The sequence below is a fragment of the Oreochromis aureus genome, linkage group 2 (genome assembly GCF_013358895.1).
Source record: "Oreochromis aureus strain Israel breed Guangdong linkage group 2, ZZ_aureus, whole genome shotgun sequence".
NCBI lineage: Eukaryota > Metazoa > Chordata > Actinopteri > Cichliformes > Cichlidae > Oreochromis > Oreochromis aureus.
Window position 1 is genome coordinate 3643349 of NC_052943.1, and position 22156 is coordinate 3665504.

At 39.9% G+C, this 22156-nt stretch overlaps 1 protein-coding gene across 4 annotated transcripts; it reads left to right on the forward strand.

Moving 5' to 3' along the window:
• The first annotated feature begins 4133 nt into the window (after nucleotides 1-4133).
• guf1 (GTP binding elongation factor GUF1) lies at nucleotides 4134-17923 on the forward strand. 4 transcript variants are annotated; one of them, XM_031751445.2, is made up of 18 exons: nucleotides 4134-4268; nucleotides 4777-4982; nucleotides 5289-5400; nucleotides 6171-6319; nucleotides 7243-7323; nucleotides 7400-7477; nucleotides 7564-7647; nucleotides 7726-7790; nucleotides 7882-8085; nucleotides 10008-10147; nucleotides 10381-10504; nucleotides 12571-12703; nucleotides 13826-13969; nucleotides 14354-14487; nucleotides 14759-14860; nucleotides 17347-17466; nucleotides 17565-17601; nucleotides 17687-17923. In XM_031751445.2, the coding sequence occupies exons 2-18, from the start codon at nucleotides 4797-4799 to the stop codon at nucleotides 17819-17821; spliced, it is 2028 nt and encodes a 675-aa protein (XP_031607305.1). In that variant the 5' UTR covers nucleotides 4134-4268; nucleotides 4777-4796; the 3' UTR covers nucleotides 17822-17923. The 4 variants fall into 4 exon arrangements, with proteins under 4 accessions (XP_031607305.1, XP_031607306.1, XP_039471406.1 ...); XM_031751446.2 differs by having other exon boundaries at nucleotides 4134-4216; XM_039615472.1 differs by lacking the exon at nucleotides 4134-4268 and having other exon boundaries at nucleotides 4431-4982.
• Nucleotides 17924-22156: the final 4233 nt, after the last annotated feature.

The following is a 22156-nucleotide window of genomic DNA, read 5'->3' on the forward strand; positions in this document are numbered from 1 at the left end:
CACATTTTGGCTTGTCTAGACCAAAATACAAAATTTGGCTCTACGAGGGCCTGATATCCACTTACGAGGAAATTATCCTGCCACTGTTCTATCGAAATTTAAAGCCAATGTCCTCATATGTTGATCTCATTTTTCTCAGAAACAAAAAGCGGGTAAAAAAATTTATAAATCTGGTAATTCTTTGTTTTCACATTCATCAGGTCCCAATCAGCCCAAATAGCAAAGAGAAATTAAAAATGCATGCTATGAAAGAGTTCGGGTCTTAGGAGGTTAAAGAGCTAAAATTAACAGTGGATTGTAAAACGCCTTCACAAGTTTCGAACCACCATATATAGTTAACTCCTTTAACAGTCATGTTAAAGTTTTCACAGGACTCTATTTAGTACTGCAAAAAGTTAAGTATACTGCTTCCATGGTAAGTAGCAGCCAGGTGCTGCTAATTGAATGCACAATGAACAATCTTCTTTGGAAAAACAATAATGCACAGCACCACAATTAGCAAAAATGTTGATGTATATTGAGTTGACTATGAGCTCCTCTATACCAAAGTGTTCTAGAGTCACATGTGAGGCCATCTGTCTCACAGCTGAGGCTTTGCCCAAATAAGGTCATACAACATGCAAATGATCCCAAGCAACATCGATCTGAGTGAAACCCAGTGGTGGGACCTTTAGAGAAACTCAATGAACTAAGCAACATTGTAAAAAAGAATGGGCCAAAATTCTGCCTATAAAACGCTGCTTTTTAAACACTATTTTTACATTGTGTACATTTGTGGCCATTAAAGTTTTGATCTTTCTGAATCAGTAATGATGTTTATCCAATCTTTAAGTGATGACATGATGAATCCTGCTTCTGGGTCCAAACTACTCTGAGTTTATTAAGGCTGTTGTGTTTTTAACATGTTTTAATGCTTTGTATCTTGTTCTGTTAATCTCGACAAGCCCCTAAAAACAGTCAGTGATCCCTGTCGGCCTCTCTCGGTTTTTATCACCACTGTTCATTTTAAAGCTCAGTTTTTAAAACCTTCCGATGTAACTACCGCCCAGCCCATGCAGCAGTATATTAATGACTAACCTCGTATTGTGGATGGATTATCTCAGTTGTTCTCCTGACTGAAGTTTGGTCCGTTTACAGCATCCTGCCATGCAACTGCATTTGTCCCTAACCATCGGGAACCCTTAAGTTAGCGTTCATCCTCCAGCTTCACTGTGTTTATATTATGCTAACCATAGCTGTATAGCTAGCCACCACATAGCACATCATTATATACCAGCTAGCCCAACTAAAGTAAAACTTCAAATGTGACTACTGTTTAGTTTTCTGTCTTCATTTATGTTGGAAGTGATAGCAGAGCTGAACATTTAAATTTTTTCAGAAATCTCTCAGTCAGAACATGATATATCATGTTTAGGTGGAAACTAGCGAGCTAACTTCCTGCTAACTTCTAACTCCGTTAAATTTAATAAATTCTGTTTTCATGGATGCCTGGATGTTAAACTTAATTGTTACGCCTGGCAGAGCAGCAACGCTGCTCATTTTTATTAAAAATAAAAGAATTTAGACAGTTTTTACCTCTCAGTGATGCCGCAGTGTTCGTTTGACTTTGGGACCTGAAGCGGAGTTTGGACCCAGAAACAGCTAATGACGTCAGACTTAAAGACTGGATTGGGAGATGAGGATGGAGTTATTAGCTAACATTAACTGGCTTGGTTACCATGGTGCATCCAAATAATGTATGGGTGGATCACACAGACACAAAAACCTGCTATTGGTGGTATATATCACTCAAAAAAAAACAACCCACTAGAATTTCCCTCACCAAAACTGGAGGACAGACCTCTTGATGTTCTATTAGTACAATGAGCCGCACAACAATCAAACAAATTATGTCAGATAATTGCATTAAAGTGCTCTAAATGGCAGACACCACTGGTTAAAAAGATCCAGTTCACTGAATCAGCTCAGAGTGAATTTGCTGAGGTTACAACTAAGAGACAGCTGCCTGTAACCCACCTGGCAGCCAGAGCATTCCTGCGCATTATAATCCACTTCAATGCTTAATATAATTTAAACAAGTGAAGGAAAGCAGGAAATTAAATTATAGACCAGAGACTAAAACTCACCAGGTTTTCTGTAGCAGGTTATAAACATGTTTATTTCTGCTGTTACACTGGGGCTTCGTAACATCTAGTCTAATGGGACTGACTCAGCCTCAGGTTCTCATTCAAAGAACTAGTTTTCTTGCCACATTGGCTTCATTTCTCCATCTCCGAGGTCACCGTTTTTCATGCTTTCATAGGGAAACAATGTATTTTACAAAGTGTTTATTTCATATTTCTGACCTAATAGAAAGTCGGATTTTGTCTTTCTATATCTTTTCAGTGAAGCTAGTTAACATGTCAGCATTGGGAATTGCTATATAAACAAATAACAGGGGTTGTAAGATATCATTTAGGTGTATCCTTTAAAGCACAGATTCTTAAATCCATTCAAGTTCGATGGTATTTGAAATAAATCTGAAATGTGTTATATTAGTTTTTTGAGAACAGCTCTCAACTGTAGCTCAATTCACAACAGCTCTGTAGGCTCCTGGGACCACGAGTGATGCAACTCGGCCCTTCCTCAGTAGAAGAGGATTTGTTGTCAACCAGTGCTCCTCGGCTGACAGGAACTATCATTATGAGCGTGTTGGTAAAACCCACAAAAAGCCCTGTGGCGGTGAGCTGTTAATGCAAAGCTCGCTGAAGTTTCATTTTTCAATCCACACTGTGAGTGAGCCATGGTCTGACAGAAATCAGTGCTGACGGACGTGAGGTAGCTGGTTGGACAGTACAGTAGAGCTGCTTGCATAGTTGTCAAAAAAATGAGAAATCTTTGCAATTAATGTTTTTGTAAACATCAGATTGACGCATTTGAAGCAATTTCACAAAAAAGCCTAACAACCTAATGCAAGCTACTTGTTTTGAACTATTTTGATCTTCACTTCTTGAAACAATGTGAAGTTTCAGCTGGTTTCCATGAAACAAACCCAACGTCTGAAAGCAGGTTCGCTTAATTACAAGAAATGAAATCCTGGAAATTTGTCTAAATACTAACAGAACAGGTGAGAAATGGAAGGAGCTATAATTTTATTTCACTACATCCATTTTACACAAAAAAACTAAAAATGGTGTAACAAGGCTAAAAGATTCATGTGAGTGGAAAGTAATCAGTGCACATGAAGGTCCTCCTTTCTGTCTTCTTGGAATACAGGAAGCTCACTGGGATTTTTCTGGTGGAAAAATCCAGCCAGATAACATAATGGTTCAATTCAGTTCAGTTTTATTTATAAAAGTAGGCTCCTAAATCCTTGTCTCCTGAATTCTAATGGTTCAGTACCCAGAGAGGTTTTCTACTCTTTCAAATGTAACCTGAAGAACACACGAAAAACATTATTACAGGTCATAAACATGTCAAGTTTCTTTTTAATCTCTCAGCGTGTTCCAATTCTGTTGTTTAACTGAGCAAACATAGTAGCTGCACTTGTATTTCTGCAGTTAAGCACTGCTCACGTAGACAAATGCTTCTGCAAAAAAAGTTCTAATAGTGGGAAAAAAGAGGTTATTTGATGCAACAAGTGTATAATAGCCATTAACATCGTCTGTGTTGGGTGACCAGAAGAGTGGTGCCTTTGACCCCCATGTTTCCCCCCCATGACTGCACCCCTGGTTTTACACTAGTTTTATACTGTACTTGTTACGTCACATTAAAGTTTTAACACTGCAAAGAATTACACGTGCACGATGTCTTGCATACCAACAGACAGTCCTGTTTCTGAGATTTATGACCGGGCGCACAGACAGGCATCATTTTTTATTATGCGGGACAAACGAGGCAGAAGCGCCTTTGATGAATGAGGCGCTGTCTTTGAAACGGATGAATGCAACACGTTACATTTAAAAGCCTGCCATTTGTTATCCAAAGCAAAACAGCTTTCAATCAAACGCGTCGCCCAGTTTAAAAGTCTCACGTTTTGAAAAGGGGAAAAATGATTGCATGACAGGCAGGAGCGGGGACTAGCAGAGGCTTATTATCTGTGCTGGCACAAAGAAGAGAGGCATAATCTATTCTTGCGCGAGAGGCAGTTTCGTTGTCATAGCAACTGATATCCATTTTTATCCTTCATCTGACAGCCTGAGTGGGCGGGACTTCCACCTGTCAGTTATTTTCAAAGGTATTTTTATGCGGTGATAATTGACCCCTGGACGCTTTCGAAGGTTTCAAACGTGAGTGTAAAAATATTATTGCAGCATTAATCACTATGGACACTGCTGTATAATATTTAGAAAAGCATTAGCCTGACCTGGGGTCGTGTTAGCATTTTTTTTTTATATCCCTTCACATGAACAGCAGCAGTCTAGCTAGCTTTATCGACATTAGAGTCATCTCGGCAGATTAGAAGGGAAGTGCGCTAACCTTTGCTGAGTGTACATTTGAATTAAAGAGATGTTTTTGCTTTCTGTGCTGGACTAAACGAAAACGGAAGTTATTGTAAGGCTTCCTCTTGTTGTGTTGCTCCTCTCTTGATAAACGAACAACATTTCCCAGAAGTCCTTGCCGCTGACCTGTCACCCAAAATGTCAGCCCTCTGAAAGCAAATGCGCCGGGGCTATTATGATTACAGTGCTCTTTCTTTTAAATTTTCGTTTATATATATAAATTCGTATATTTAATTGTATCGTGGGAACATTACATCATTATTATTTCTCCTCCCTGTCTTCTTCATGCCGTGAGGCTACAAGCGGAACCGAAACATGTCGTTTTCTATGGTGAAACGGTGCTGTGGGACGCCCCTGTTTAGACGTGTGCTGCAGTTTAAAATGTGCAGAAGGAAGAGTCAAGACTCTAATGTGACCTACACAGTGTTCAGACACCGCTGGATGAAAGCACTGCCTGTGCTATGCAGCAGCTCCAGGAGGCTAAGCACCCAGTCCGACAAGGTATAATAAACTGCAGGGACTTGGTACTGTCAGTGTGAACTAGATACAATAAACATCGATAATGACAGTATTAATAATAAGCAGGTACACTGTTGTTACAGTTTGGAAAGGATTCTGAGAGTACAGCCAAGAAGCTGCACTGTCATAAAGTTGTTGCCTCCATTAGTAGCTCTGTTTGTCGCCACCAGAGAACCATAAGCTGCAGTTACTGAACCAAGTGTGCAGTATGGCTTTAGGTGGAGTACCGTAATACAGCTGTTCACTGCCTGTCAGTAGTCAGCACACTTCTGCTGTTTTGCTTTTAAGGATGCTGTGGACCTCTCCAAATTCCCTGTGGACAGAATCAGGAACTTCTGCATCATTGCCCATATTGATCACGGGAAAAGCACCTTGGCTGACAGACTGCTGGAAATGACCGGTATGTTTGCTCTCCACACTCTACACTGACAGCTTTTCACCTTTTTGCCTTTTTCATTTTTTAGCAAATCCAAATTAATCATAATTTATTTTTATTTTTTTAAAAGGCCAGGAGGTAGAAGTTAATGACACAAACTTGTAATATTGCTCCTGTCGACAGTGCTCCATGTGTGAAACTCCACAGTGTCCTCTAGTTAAGGGTAAAAGTAACAAAGAAACAAATGTGAGGCAAAGAGCAGGGTTGTGTGATGCAATGTGACATATGTTTCTGATGCTAAGAGGCGGTCTGAAATTTGAGAAATAAACGCATCCAAAAACAGGAGAAACTTGGAATTGAATGTGTGAGGACAAATCAGTTGTATTTGACTTTGGTTTCATTTCAGCATAACTAGATTAAGGACTGAGGAGAGCGTGACTTGATGGCTTTCTATAATTGTCAAAGTGTTGTAGGCTGTTTTCAGCTGCTGCCTAGTCTGGAGTTCACTGGGGATGAGCCCATACATCACTACTACCCTTTTTCAGCCACACACTTCATTTGAGACTCACGTGTACTCTGTGACTTCAGTTCATATTCTTCCCTGGGACATTATGTCAATATGTGGTATGAGTGATCTAAAGTACGACCCCTGGTCACCCTACTCCTGCTGCTGGAGGCCCGATAGCACCTCTCACACACGTCTGGAAGCACCCGTCAGCAGTTCACATTTTTTGGTGTCGCATATGTTGAAACTAATTCATGTCATTTTCACTGATGGTGTGACTGACAAACAGGTGCTATAGCGAAGACGGAGAAAAACAAACAGGTGCTGGACAAGCTGCAGGTGGAGCGAGAGAGGGGGATAACCGTAAAGGCCCAGACAGCGTCTTTGTTTTACAACCACGAGGGGCAGCAGTACCTCCTGAACCTCATCGACACCCCGGTAAGGAGAGGTGTGCGTTGGTATAGTAAGTAGCAAGTTCAGTAGAACCGGGCTTTGTTGCGTTAACTGGCCCTACAAACCTAAAACCCCCGTCACAGATGACAGGTGTCACAGTGGCAGTTATCAGCTTTCTTTGTTATCTCAGACTTTCTGCTTCAGGCTCTCTGTGTGCTCACAGAGCTGTTGCATGCATCGTTTCACTCTCTTTTTCCACAAAATCAATAGAGTTACACCCTTCTCCATTCAGAGACATTATCAGAGGAACAGGTGCTGCAGATCTATAATGAGCATTCAAATAAAACACTGTTGCTGCAAGTATGATGAAAGTAAAGCTGAGAAAAGTTGTTAACCAATCATCACTTCACTTAGTGGCGAAAAAAAATAATATTTAGTATAATATATTTACTTTAGCGCTTCCTGATAGTCGATGTGACATTTGTCACCAGGTCAAAGTGAAGTTTATCTTATCGATTGAAAAGGTATTCTTGGTGATAAATAGCTTACAGACTGATCAATGTTCAAGTCTGAGCTCATTCGTTGCAAATCTATATGTGTAAAAGAGCCTCTGCAGCATTGGGACCAAGAATAAAAACATTTATAGATTTTCTGCATCACCAACTGAATACATGCAAATTCGCATAACAATGTGACACACACAGTTTGCACTGCTGTAATTTTAGAGAATGGCTTCCTCCGTCTCTGTTAGCTCAAAGGTTTGCATGTATGAAATATATTCCTTCAGCAGAGGACATGTTGAACTCTTTAAGAGCACGTCCACATAGTTACAGATATACTGTTGAAACTGCACTTCTTTGTCTTATATTAAAATCAAAATGAGCTGTATGTGGCCCAAAGATGAGTTTGCGATCCCCGGTCTAACATGTGATTTTTGTTCAAGCTGTGCATGTGTATCTTCTCCTCAGGGTCACGTCGACTTCAGCTACGAAGTGTCTCGCTCGATTTCTGCTTGCCAGGGTGTCCTGTTGATCGTTGATGCCAATCAGGTAGTAAAATATGCTTTCTTTGTCATGTGCTTGCTGCATAACTGTGAAGATTTTAATGTTTTGCTGTCGTGTGAAGGGCATTCAGGCACAAACGGTTGCTAACTTCTACCTGGCATTTGAAGCTCAGCTGACAATCATTCCTGTCATCAATAAGGTATGATCTGACCTTCCACTGTTTGGGTTTGTTACACGCTATCGTTATAGTCGAACACATGTTTGATTCTGGTGCGTCTCCTTCAGATTGATTTGAAAAATGCTGATCCAGAGCGGGTGGAGTCACAGATTGAAAAGGTGTTTGATATTCCACGCGAAGAATGCATCAGGGTGAGCACTTGCTGCAAAAGCTGCTCTTTACTTCGCTTTGAGTCACTTTTCTGAGAAACGTCTCCGTATGTTCTTCAGATTTCAGCTAAACTTGGAACAAATGTTGAGAAGGTGCTCCAAGCTGTCGTAAACAGGATTCCACCGTAAGAAGGCTCCGCTGGTTTTACTCCTTATCTGAAAAATGATTGATATAAAACAAAAACCCAAACGTAAAATGTTACTTCTTTTTCACAGGCCCATAGCAAGCACTGAAGACCCATTTAAAGCCTTAGTGTTTGACTCCAATTTTGACCACTACAGAGGAGTCGTGGCCAACATTGCCGTGTTTGGAGGTCGGGTCAAAAAAGGGGACAAGATCGTGTCGGCACATCTCGGAAAAGCCTACGAGGTCAACGAGCTGGGCCTTCTCCGGCCAGATGAGCACCCAACGCAGAAGCTGTACGTTCTGTTAATCCTCCACTCATTTTTCCCATTTCTTTTCATTTCCACTAAAACTGGCTTTAGGGTTTATCTCAAGATCTCTGCTACAGTCAGTGATCGTAACTTTTTACATAAATAAAAACTAAACTACTTTCAGCAAATTTATATGAAAAAGAGTTTCCAACTCAAGGGATGAAAACTTACCAGATTACCTGATTTAAGTTTGGCTGCTGTCCCCTTAAAGGTGGTCTTTAATCACGTAGCTCACGATTGTTTTAAGAGTTCCTGATTGATCCTGTTCTGACCGCTTTCACTTGATCAGCTGACGTGTGCTGAATCAACTCCTACACTGTGAGAAAACAGTGACCCGTCATCCTCGGTTTCAGAACGATGAAGCTCTAGGGAGCCCAGTCTGGTGAGTAGTGCTGGAGGTGAGGAAAGATGGTGAGGACGGAGGTGAAGATTTTATACTTGAGAGTGTGAGCTTTAAAGAACATTTCAGGTTGATTCCTGACTCGATGTGCCGCCTTCAGTATTTTTCACGTGCACACGTTTGACAGTGATAATTGTCAGCAGGAAGGAGTCAATTTGACCCTGACGTTGATGTTTACCCTCTCTGTGAGTTTGCAGCCCATGGGGAAACAGCAGATGTGCATATGGACATGGTCAGAACAGAACCTCCAAAGAACAATCAAAATACAGCAGGAGCCCTGGAATGTTTATGCCATAGACTGTATATAAAAGATGGACCTACTCATTAATTGGTTAGTAAAACCTACAGCTGAGCATTTCCACTGTTGCCATCTTGATGTTTTTGAGCGATGGGCAGGTCTGATCGAGGGACACTGCACAGCAGTATGGCAACGACATGTCAACAGCATGGTAGAGCACACTCTGCTTTATGCTCCTACTGGACATTAATGACAATTCTGTTGTATTCAGTATGACTTGGCAGTAACATTTGATACTTTAAACCAGTGGTCCCAACCTTTTTTGCGCCACAGACCGGTTTAATGTCAGAGAATATTTTCACGGACCGGCCTTAAAGGTGTGGCGGATAAATACAACAAAATAAAATGATATGACCAAAACAAAAACTGTGGTATTTTGTAAATATAATAAAAAAACGTGAATTCACTGTGTAATTGTGTAACTTTATTAGCAGCGTCCTCCTGAAATGCGCCAACAACATTGAGAGTAACATCCTCCTCTCTGCCCCTTAATGCTCTCTGGTCGTTATGGCAACGCGTAAATATTTCTTTCAAAATAAGACACACAACTACAACACGGGAAAAGACCCAGGGGAACCGAGTTAACGATAAAAACCCTGAAAACCATCAATTTCACACCTGAACCTCAACTCTCGCGGCTCGGTACCAAACGACTCACGGACCAGTACCGGTCCGTGGCCCGGGGGTTGGGGACCGCTGCTCTAAACCCAGCATGAACGTGTTTACTGGAAGTCTTGGAGCTTGGAAGTAGACTTCTTTTTAAAACCACAAAATTCACCGCGCTACACAAAACACACTTCTTCTTGGCTTTACTGTTAAGACATGAAGGCTGTGTCCATCTTTTATCTACAGGTTATGCTCACAGCACTTTACAATGAGATGACCTTATGTGGGATATCAACCAAATTTAAAAGGTTAAACTGGGTAAATTCTTATTTATTATTTTATGGTGGGAGTCGGCAAACATTTTGATCACACCATATCATTATTTTTTGTATGCTTTCTCTGATTTCTCAGAGACTATCTTTGACAATAATTACTGTTATTTTATTTTATCAATTACTTGAACTATTGAATATACAGACCAACATTTCCAAAACCACAGGTTAAGAAAAATCAGTTTCATTTACAGGCGTGCAGAGGTTTTTTGCAAAATAAAGACTGAAGGTTGTAAATTAGTGTTGCTTTCTGAGGTTAGCTTTTTTGTAGATTTGCAGGTCAGGTGGGTTACATCATAGCAGGGATGAAGGATGTGAAAGAGGCCCAGATCGGTGACACACTCTACCTACAGGAGCAGCCAGTTGAAGCTCTCCCAGGATTCAAACCTGCCAAAGCCATGGTCTTCGCTGGTAAGAAGTTTTTCTTTCTGTTTCAATGAAAAAATAAAAAAGATTAAGAACTTGAGCTAATGTAAACATTTCTACATAAACACTGTGAGATGGTAATAATGTGAAGCCTAGTCCTGAGTACTTCGAAAGAACTGGATAAAGATGAAACTCCTTAGGTGTACTTTGTGTTTCCACTGTGATGCAGGAGTCTTGTTTCCTGCTGATGTACACTCTCTATTTTTCCCGTCCCTCAGGCATGTATCCAATGGACCAGTCAGAATACACTGGCCTCCGCAGTGCCATTGAAAGACTGACCCTGAATGACTCGAGTGTCACAGTGCAAAGAGACAGCAGTCTGGCCCTGGGGGCAGGATGGAGGTTGGCATGAATGTTTTGAATTAGAATAAAAATGATACCCAGCCAAGGATTGGGCTGTTGGGTGTAATGTAGGGGTGAATGGAAACAAAGTGTTTGGGTAATTAAGACACTGAGGGGTGGACACACAAATGTTTAGTTCCCACTTACGGGATTTTAAGGAGGTTACTGTAAAAGTATTGAAAACATTCAAATTTCCCATTTACGTTATTGTTCAGCCATTTGGTACAGGGTGAAAGCACCTTTGGCAGCAGGCACCACTGAGAGCGTCACTGCTTTTTTGGAATGACCCCTACAAGCTTGGCACACTGCAGTTTTGGAAATATCTTCTATTTTTCTTGGCAGAGTCATTTAAGCTTAACCAGATTGGTTAGGTAGGTCAGTGCGCAGCCTTTGGTCTCTTGAGAGGTTCTCTACCAACTTTAGGTCCAGACTCTGGACTCTAGCTGGGCCACACCAGGACTGTTTTTCACGTTTTCTTGGCAGGCTGCGTGGGGTCATCATCTTCTTGAAATGTAAACCTTTGCCCCAGCCTGAGATCCTCCTGAGCACATGAGGTGACAGTCAGAGGCTGGTCTCCTCAACACATGCCACCGAGATGTGTGAGAGTGTGGCAGAGTAATCAATTTTAAACCAGAGGACTTTGATGGAGTTAAACTTTTCTTAGGGCGAACGACTGAAGTGTCTGCCAGTTACAGTGAAAGATACTGTTACTGATTCGCTTACAAAAGGGTGGTAAATGTGTTATAGGGTTACCTTGGTAACCAGAGACTGGAATGTCTGCTAGCAACTGACCATCAGCAACAACCGAGATTTATCTCAGATTACTCAGACTAGCTGGGCAGCCAGATACTCGAGGGCTGTTGGTGTGTCAAGATTTTTCTTTGAGAAGGTCAGAGGCTGCCACGCTCTTTGGGCAGCTTCATCTAATTTTTGTTTATCTTCCTCTGATCTGAGTCTTGACAGAGTTCTGTCTGTCATTCTGCCACGCACTGTCAACTCAAAGATACCACACTCCTCCATACTTAGATATGGAGGACTGTGTACACAAACACAGTCTGTGTTTGTGTACTTGGTCAAAAAGTTGTCTGTAGAATGCTGTTTGCCCTCAGTGGTCTCCATCTTGACTACATGAGGAGAAAGAGAGGGACACAGGATACATTAATGAAACAGACTGTGATGCTAATAGCTTGACAGCTTACTTTATTTTTTTTTCTAGATTGACGTTATTTAGTTGTGTTTTTTGGTGTTTATGTGTATTAAGTGATCATCTGTAATGCACAAGAATTTGGAATTACGTGTGCTCAGCAACACAACATGTTCAATTCAATTTAATGTAATCTTATTTATATAGCATCAAATCACAGTCAAAGTCAAAAGCAAGGTAAAGACTCTAAAATAATGCAGAGAACTCCCAACACAAGAAGACCCCCTATGAGCAAGCACTTGGTGACAGTGGGAAGGAAAAACTCCCTTTTAACAGGAAGAAACCTCCAGCAGAACCAGGCTCAGGGAGGGGCGGGGCCATCTGCTGTGGCAAAATGTGGCAGTTAGCATGACCGTCCCAAACAGTAAAATCCTCGTTTCCCATTAATGCCCAGCTTTCTGCTTGACAAAGTTTTTAAACGAAGTCTGAAAAAAAAAAAAGCAAAAGTTTACAAAAGCTGTTTTCTGCTTTGTCACTTTGGACTATTATGTGTTTTGATTGATGAGAAAATGAATGAGCTGAATCCAGTTTAATATTCTTTCATGAGTTTGTTCACAAACTTTAACAACAAATGATTAATCGGAGAAACATAACTTTCCTCAGGACATACTGGATGTTGCCAGATTACTCAGCCAAGTACGAGTCTGTTTATTATCTCAGGTCACATTATCAGTCCAGATGATGTACATTTGATTCTGTTCGTGGGCGTGATTTAGACAATCTAAATGTACAACACTGTGCTGGGATAGCAATGAGTCTTACTTACTGTTGAACTGTTTCCAAACGGCCTCTTTCTAATTAAAAGCCTGAATATCAATTATGAAGCTCAAGTGCACCTGTGGACCTTCCTGTCCCCCTGCAGACTTGGCTTCCTGGGTCTCCTCCATATGGAGGTGTTCAATCAGAGGCTGGAGCAGGAATACAATGCTTCTGTTATCGTGACTGCGCCCACCGTGCCCTACAAGGCTGTGCTCTCCTCAGCCAAACTCATCAAGGTAAGAGCCATTCCTCGCTCATATATCTTCTAGCCTTGCAGCAGAGCTTGGCTCACGCTGATTTCATCAAAAAGCAAGTTTCAGCTGACTTGGAAATTGATTATGGATGAAGGCTGTCTGGTGTCACTGGCTTGCTTCCTGTAAAATGATATAGTGTAGGAGCTACTTGATGGGAAATGGTGCAGAATGTTCTAACACTAATGGGAAAACACAAAGCATGCTGAAGTCCCTCTGTTACTTATCGTACACTCAGCTCTATAAATAGTTGGACCATTAAACGTTTTATTTTATTTTTTTGTAATATTGCCTCTCTGCATCATTTTAAATCAAACATTCACAGTGTGATTAAAGTTTAGACTTTAAGCTTTTATTTAAGGGGTTTAACAAAGATATTTTATTAACATTTTAGGATTCACAGCCATATTTATGCATAGTCTCTGATTTCCAGAGCCCCAGAAGTAACTGGACAAACTAACATAATTTTAAATATAATGATTTTTTTCTCAGATGAAAATCCTTTCCTCCCTTGGGATCCTCTGTTAGGCCTTTAATGCAGTCATATATGCCTCTGCTGATTGTTTCAGATCATGAGCTATTCTTTCCTTTTCTATACAAAGTGCTACAATTTAGTCTTGGTTTTATATCTCCACACTTTTTGTTTGTTTGTTTGTTTGTTTGTTTGTTTTCCAGTACTCTTTTAGATGTTTTCTGGCAAAGTCTAATCTGGCCTTCTTGTTTTTTAATGTAAATCCTCTGTATGTCCACTCATGAAGGCGTCACCTGATAATGTTATGTCTATCTGCTCGACTGTTCTTGAATTTGTTAGATGCTGTTAAGTTGTTTCTTACTAAGGAAATAACTCTGTGATCATTCACTTTAGTTGTCTTCCGTGGTCTTTCAGGGTGTTTGATGTTGTTTAGCTGCCCAGTTCACTCATTCACTTTAAGAATGTATCAGATCGTTGGTTCAAAGACAAAACAACGTGTAATGCTGGGAAACTTTCTTATCCCACTGTCAGTAAATCTTGTAATGATTTTCTGTTATTTTGTCACAAATGATTAAAACTCTCAGAAAATAGAAATAAATATGGTTTACAATGTTCAAACCTTCTTCTGCTTACAGGAACATGGCAGTGGGGAGATAACCATTGTGAATCCCGCTCAGTTCCCCGACAGATCGGTCGTGTCAGAGTATTTGGAGCCCATGGTCCTGGGGACCATTCTCACTCCAGATGTTTACACTGGCAAGATTATGACTCTGTGTTTGGTAAGAAGGAAATTGGAAAAATGCAGATGGAATTTAGAAAAAAACTTCTGCAGTTCAACCTGAATTTATTCTCAGTACAAGTTATTTTAGTTTTCTATTTTAACATTATAATATCGCTCTACTTTGTAAACATCTTATTTAAATTGTGGGAGAACAATTTTTTTTAACTCTTTACAAACTGGTCTGATGACAAAGAGGACCAATAATACTGTAAACTGCAGAATGAATTTTCGTCTGTGTTTATGAAAAACGTATTTTCCGATGAAACTTGACATTTTCAGGTGTTTTTGTCTCCATGCAGCCTTCCTCTGTTTCAGAAATAACCAATAAAGTTATAGTTGGTATATCAATAACATGTCAGACTAACGGTTTGTGTTCTTATAGAATCGCAGGGCGGTCCAGAAGAACATGGTGTACATAGATGACCAGCGTGTCATGATGAAATATCTCTTCCCTTTAAATGAAATTGTGGTGGATTTCTATGACCTCCTCAAATCACTCTCATCTGGATACGCCAGGTAAAGCCAGTGTTATGTAAATACACTGTGTAGTGGATTTTTATAGATTTTGTAGGTTTCATCTGCAGTATTTCGGTATTAAGAGTTATAGAAGGAAAGTGTAGATTATTGAAAGTATCCATTGTTACATTGTATCCAATGTTAAAAGTTTTAAAAAAAAGTTTCACACATTAGGTTATTAATTCATTTTAATTTTGATGTAAAATTATTTTCCATGCACTCTAATGGCGTAGCCTCTCCTGTGCACCTTATGTATTTTTATGTTGTGCAGCTTTGATTATGAGAATGCAGGTTACCAGGCTGCTGATTTGATAAAGATGGATATTCTGCTGAATGGACGCCCAGTAGAAGAGCTGACCACAGTTGTACACAGGTACATTTCAGATAATGCTTTGACGTAAAAATTGAGACTTTTGTGTTAATTTTCACTGAATAATTTACTTTTTTGGCCAGGACATGTGACTGGATGTTACTTAAGAGCACCTTGTTATTTATTTTTTTGGTCATATTCTTACCTTCATTGTTATTGTTACTGGCAAGGTTACAGTATATAGTCCTTCATTACTATAGTAATTACTCTTTGCCTGTGGAGCATGAAATGTATTCAGCACTATGGTTAACATTTAAGAAAAAAAGGCCTTTTGGCAGCTGCTGTTAACATGACTTTACACACTGGACAAGGACAAGAGTAACTTTACAGAAGAAAAGTGATGACGCTCAGCAAGATCTGTGTTTAATGTACTCAATAGCAAAGGCGGTACAGGAGCCAGCACAGACGTAGGTAATTGAAGGGCGCTACGCTTCGCCAACGATGGCTACTCTCAGACAATTTATACAGTAAGCCTTGGAGCTCAGCCGACTCGAGCGAAGCTTCGGTCTGTTCTATAAGGCCAACGCACCAATCACAGAGCAGAATGTCTTTTATTGGAGGCGTGTTCTCTACACCTTTTCAAGTGGAGAAGTCATTAACATATCTTACAGTTTGAAAACAGATGTATAGAAAATGTACGATCCAGTTTCTCCCAAAGAGATGGGTGATAAAGTTCATGCTTCATTTGAGAGGATGGAGCTAACTGACCCTAGTTCATTTTATCAAATCACGAGAAAACTGAAAGCTTTTTCATTTTTACATGGGCTTAACATATCTTATTAATAAACAAATAAGTAAATATATATTCTTAATAAGTATTTTTATCCAAGGAGCTTCTGAACTTCTTGAAGTTTCTTGAAGACGTTTCACCTCTCATCCGAGAAGCTTCTTCAGTTCTAAAGGTAATTGGTGGAGAGTCCCAGATTTTTAAACCCTACTGGGAGTGTCCTTAAGAGGGTCGTTGACCCACTATTGATCATCTGCCTAATCACATGACCCAGGGTGTGAAAACTGATGTGGACCACTATAAGGGTGAACCCATTGTGAGACCTTGCCCCACCCTATCATGTGACTTATGCAAGTGGGCGTTAAGGCGTCTAGGAAGGGATCTCAAAAGGGTTAGGGTGGGCCAGGCTCTCACAGTGGGTTCACCTGAAACCTTGGCTGATAGATGAAATGTCTTCAAGAGACTTCAAGAAGTCCAGTCGCTTTTCTTTTAAAGCTCCTTAGATAACCATGACCTGGATGACTGAGAACCTTCACAGACATTATATTTTTATATAATACTAATATAAAGCATAATTTTAAAACTTTGGACAGAGCTATGCAAGCTCTTTGGAGTATCTTCTTAGTAGCGCTGTTTTAAATTAGGCAAATATCACGTTTGATTGTTGTGTGAAAAAGGAAAAAAAAAAACAAGGTATGGACACATAACTGAAGCTTTTGAGTATGCATGCTTCCAGTTAGTGTTATTTACATGTTCAAAAACAGTCTGAAAGAGTTTGCACAACATAATTATTCTAAATAAGATAATTGTGTAAGAAAATAAATCAGACAAATGTTATGACTTTTAACTGTTTCCTTTCAATCGCTCAGCTGATGTCTGTCTCTGTGATGTGAGCTAAAGCATTCAGAAGTCTCTCCTTGCACCAGCACTGGTGTGTCAACAGAAAGCAGAAAACTTCACCTACTTCAAACAGCTTAGAGCCCAGACGATATCATCTGTTTGCTGATAAATTGGTATCTGCATTTATAACAACCTGTATAAGCAAAGTTAAAAAGTGAAGCGGAGATGGGAGAAACACCCTTCATTCATGTTAGGACTGTTGGTGTTACACAGTTTATACACCAGAGGGCACTCTGCAACTTCCCTGTCGGCAACATGTTTCTAAAGCCATAAAAACAACCAAACTTTAAATTGCGTTGTCATATTATCTTAGTAGGGACTCATAAATAACTACACATATCAACTGTTCAAAAAATCAGTTTGTTTTGTGAAAGAAAAAAATATCAGCTTCATATACTGGATTTTTAAATCACCAAATATTATATTGGTCAGGACAGTGTTTAGTGAAACTTCAAGTGTCAAACTGACTTTGGTGAAAATCCAGCTTTGCATTCTGCAGTGTTTAGGGGACAGACCCACCAATAATGCTGCTTTTTCCACAGTCTGTTTTTAAGCTAGTACTCTAGATTTAAGGACAAATGTTTAAATTTCAAAGTACCGTGAGTCCTCTGGCTTCAACCACGGTTTGATTTTGTGCTGACCTCCCAAACAGAACGCTTATTGATTAATTGTAAATGACACACGGGCATGTCAGTATTCACTACTGTATTTTAAGGTGACGTGGTGAGGGTAGTCGACTTTATGCTCCACTCTCATTTGCTTTTTCATCAGCTTTACCTGTCAGGGTGAAGCTGATATATGGGCACCCGTCAGTACTTTAACAGTTTTATGATTTGTTCTGATAAGTGTGTTTTCATTACAGGGAGCGTGCGTACAGTACAGGGAAAGCCATGTGTGAGCGACTAAAGGACTCCATCCCAAGGCAGATGTTTGAGATTGCCATACAGGCAGCTATTGGAAGTAAGGTCATTGCAAGAGAAACGTAAGTACAAGAGCTAAGATTTTGTTAAAATGATGTGTAGAAATCAAAAGTAAAGTACTGTATTTAATATGTGGTATGACCACACGTGCCTCTTCCAGAATAAAGGCGTATAGAAAAAACGTTCTCGCAAAATGTGTAAGTAAAGCTTGTTTTTTCTTTCTTCTTAGAAAAGTCCAAATATACCACTGATGCCTTAAAATCATTTTTTTTGTCTTGGTAGTATGGAGGTGACATTACACGGAAGATGAAGCTCCTGAAGAAACAGGCAGAAGGTAAAAAGAAGATGAGGCGTATCGGCAATGTGGAAGTTCCCAAAGATGCCTTTATTAGTGTTCTGAAGAGGAAAGAAAAATAGACTGTGACACTACGTATGAAACAACATGGAGCAGGTTTTTGTTATTGAAAGGCTCTGTTACGTTTTCTTTGAATAAAGTTCTGCAAACTGGAGTGAAAATGCTTATTTGTACATGTGTCACAAGTTATTGGCTCTTTTCTCTCAGACAGCACCAACATTACAAACCATTCTTTCATCATTACACCTTCATGTTCATGACCATTATAGTTATAACTTATAGTTATACTTGTAACATTTACATAAATGCAGTGAAACCAATCAGGAGAATGACTAGATGTTTGAAATGTCAAAACCCCACACTGGTTCAACAGGAAGTAAAACGAGGAGCTCACATAGTACAGTTCTGTACGACATCTACCTGCTATATTGTTCAGTATGCGCCCTGATCAAATTATAGAATTATATAGAAATGTAACTGGGAGCCGCAATGAGGAGGCCAAGCAGTTCAGCAGGGCACGGTCGCCATGGCAACTCAATTCAAGTATGTCAAAGGGACTTAGGGGAAAAATACACTTTTGCTTTCTGTTACACCTGAAAATGACGCATTATCTTTGGTGCCATCACGTACAGCAGTTACTAATGTTTTTTTGTTTTGTTTTTTTCAAGTATCACACAGTATCGAGGAAGGCACTGACACTCGTCGTTTTAAAGAAAAAAAACATATAGATGCCATTTCCATCCTTCATTATCCTAATGTGGAACTTCCCAGACTAGAAACTATCAGACTGCTTTCGCTGGCTGTTTGGCTTTAGTTAGTAGTAAATGCAGACAGCCACTGTCCTATTGTAGTCCTAGACGACACTTTTACGTGACAATGAAAATGCTTTGATAGCTGGGATCACTAATACTTCAGGAATGACACCTTTTCCAAAAAGGCAATGACTCAATTTTAAAATATTTTCTGGTATAACTAGATAAGTACTAGTTTTCACAGATTTGATTGGTAATAAACATCAGTGACTTTAACCACCTTCACTGTTTCTAAGCTTTAGTTAGAGAAAAAAACAAATCGTCCGCAATCATGAAATCACATTTCACAACTTTACTTGGCCAGAAAATTGTTCAGTAAATTGGTAGATTGGTAGAAGACATGAAGTAGTACCTCCACAATTATATAAGCATTCTGATTTTTAGAGTTACACGGTGAATAACATGATTGCTTGTCCTTCTTTTTAGATTTATGTAAATTATTTTTGTTTGACAGGATATTGTTTTGGTCATTGAAAGAATGGCTTTCATCAGATGTGTTAGGATTAGGATTCAACTTTATTGTCATTACACATGTATAAATACGGGTAATGAAATACAGTTTGCTGTACAGACGGGCAGATATACAGATGTACTATGAACAAATATACTGATGTGGTCTGACGCTGATGAAGCCTGATTGGACATTTTCATCAGTTAACAGTGCTTCAATACAAGCATAACTCAAATCAAACCATCTTTGTTTAGGAAAACAACCTGCACTTTAAATTTACCCCATGGTCCTATCAATATTATTTAGAACCTAGTCCTTCATACTTACTACGTCTTTATTTGTTGTTTTTTAGACCTTTTCAGATGAAAAAAAGGGAAGAAGTACAATTTATATTCCGCATCATTCATGCTGCGTTTCTAGGGGAAAACTAACTTCATTGTTGTCTATCCTGTTTTTCCAGTAGATGGCAGCAGGAGCTCAAGCACACCATAAAGTGGAAGTTAATTCCGTCCCCAGCTAATTTCCAATCAGGCTTCATCAGCGTCAGACCACATCAGTGTCACATTTAAATTGTGCAAAAAATTCAACACTGTCCCCAGCAGTTCATTTCCCCGATGAAAGTATCTCATTGCCTCTAAGTGCTGTCCTTTGTACTTAGGCAATGTAAGCAAATCCAATTCAGGGACCAGCTGGCATTTTGCTGCAGTAAAGAGGAGGAGGACAAACGCTCACAAAGTGTACTTCAGCGTGTGTAGTGGATTCAAGAGAGGAACACTTCTTATTAATCTGCGTGGACTGTTACCAGTGTTGGGACTAACGCGTTATTAAGTAACGCGTTACAGTAACTACGTTATTATTGTGGTAACGAGCACGGTAACTAGTTATTATGCCAAAACCAGGAACGCATTACTCGTTACTGGGATTTAGATAGCTCGTTACTCGTTACTGTGTGTGGTGGCTATCGCGGAGCTTCCACAGATTCAATAACATTAGCAAGTGGTGGAGGCCAGCAGGTGGATGAAGGAAAAGGGAGGCAAGAGGAGAGACCGAGCGGCACCGGTCCGCGTGTCAGGTGAACTGAACTTCAGGTAAGAAGTTATGACCTGCAGTCTATCTGGGTCAGATATAAACCAAGTTTAGGTGGAGTTTATTTTCGGTATGCTGACATTTTCGTATCTGCGTACTAGCTAGCATGACGGAGTTTCTATACAGCTGGGTGGGTGCTATGTTACTGATGTTGAACTTTATTTTGTTCATACGGTTAATTATTAGAGTTGCCAACCGTCCCGTAAAAAAACAGAATCGTCTGGTATTCAGAGAAAATATTACGCGTTTCGTACTGAGGTGAAAAGGAACACAGTTTGTCCCGGACTTCAGCTACAATGAAAAGACACAAAGCTGAAGCTGCACAGCTGCCTCTTCTTCTCTCATTCTCTCCTCTCCTGTTTCTACTTCAATCACGAAACTGATCAATGATCAGCTGATCGGCTTTTCTCTCTTGTTTATTTATCGCCCACTTTGCGCCAGAAAGAGGAAACCAGCGGATGTCGCGCTAAACAACAGCAGCACGTTTAAGCTTGATCAGCTGTTGTTAGAATTTATTTAATATTAATTGCTAGTATCAGCTGATGTTTGCTGGAGCCACAGCTGTAAAGCTGCTGGTCATGATATCGGTTTGGTTATCTGGTGAGAGGGAAACATGCAGATGAAACCAGGAGATGTCCTTACTGAATCATCAGAGCTGAACAGGTGATGGAGAAACAGGTTTACCTTTTAGGTGACATGAATGAGTTGAAGGAAGTTATGAACTGTTTCTGAGAGACAAATAACACCAGGATCCTTTTCTAAGTAGCTGACAGCTGGTAACTGTGCAGGGGCGGGTCTAGCAAAGTGTTGCCAGGGGGCAGGTAGGGCATTAACAGGAAAGGGGGGACAAGGAAATACTTTTCTTTATTATTCTCATTTAAAATGTCTCGCTTTAAAAAAAAAAAAAAATTATCTGAGTCTTACAACAAACAATTGATAGATTGATACATATATACCATCAGAACAGTGTACATCACTGTCACAACAGTGTTTGTTTTCATTCAAAGGCTTTATGATTTTTCTATAATGGTGGGCGGTCTCTAGTCAAAATGCCGGGACGATTGTTTTGTCCCAGTCCAGCTCTGTATGCAGCTCATCTGCAGTCTGGTGTTACCTACATCTTCCTATTCAGAAGGTAGAATCTCCCAAGTTCTGAGTACAATCAAAAGCACCACGACTGCAGTTTTTGTGTTGGATGTAAAAAGCAGGCTAGAATCATGGCGGCGGTCAACGACGGTCCAGGCGTGGGATTTCTCTCGCCATGTGCACATTATTTTTTCTTTCTATTGGTGCGTGGCACAGTGCACTTGTGGCATGTAAGCAAGATAGAAGACTGACAATCTTGCTGGGTATCCAGTTACGGAAGCAACACATTAACAAGAGAATTCTGAGTAAAACCAAAGTTACTTTCCCTAGTAACTAGTTACTTTGAAAGTAACGAGTAACTTGAAGTAACTGAGTTACTTTTTTAGAGAAGTAACTAGTAATGTAACTAAGTTACTAATTTAAAGTAACTTACCCAACACTGACTGTTACAGATTATAGGCTTGTTTTTCCTTCACATTTTGTCAGCATAGCAGGGAGAGCACATACGACTCTGACGGATGACTAATGAGCCCATTAATCAGGAACGTAGGGAATGAATGGCCATAGGTTTGCCAACAGGCAGTTTTTATGTGGCTGTCAGACAAGTAATAGCTTTCAACTGCTTCTGCTGTTGAGATGGAAGCTATTGAGAACAGTACTACAGTATAATTGCAAACATTCAGATGGAAAACTTTCGTTATAATTAAACAGAAAGTCATAATATATATAATGTGTGTGTGTGTGTGTGTGTGTGTGTGTGTGTGTGTATAAAACTGTAATATTCAATTCAATTTTAAAGTACCAAAACACATCAGCAGTTGCCTCGGGGTGCTTTATATAGTAAGGTGAAGACCTTACAATAACAGTGTCACTCTGACAAGCAAGCGTCGTAGGAAACGCGATTTGGTGTTGTTAGGCTCCAAGTCCCACCCGTAGTTTCATGCTATCAATGCGGAAGCAGC

Excerpts from the sequence above, each read along its gene's own strand:
- guf1 (XM_031751445.2), top strand. The coding sequence starts at position 4,797 with ATGTCGTTTTCTATGGTGAAACGGTGCTGTGGGACGCCCCTGTTTAGA. Across the intron at positions 5,401-6,170 it reads CAGACTGCTGGAAATGACCG|GTGCTATAGCGAAGACGGAG; the intron begins GTATGTTTGCTC and ends ACTGACAAACAG. Across the intron at positions 12,704-13,825 it reads CCTCAGCCAAACTCATCAAG|GAACATGGCAGTGGGGAGAT; the intron begins GTAAGAGCCATT and ends TTCTGCTTACAG.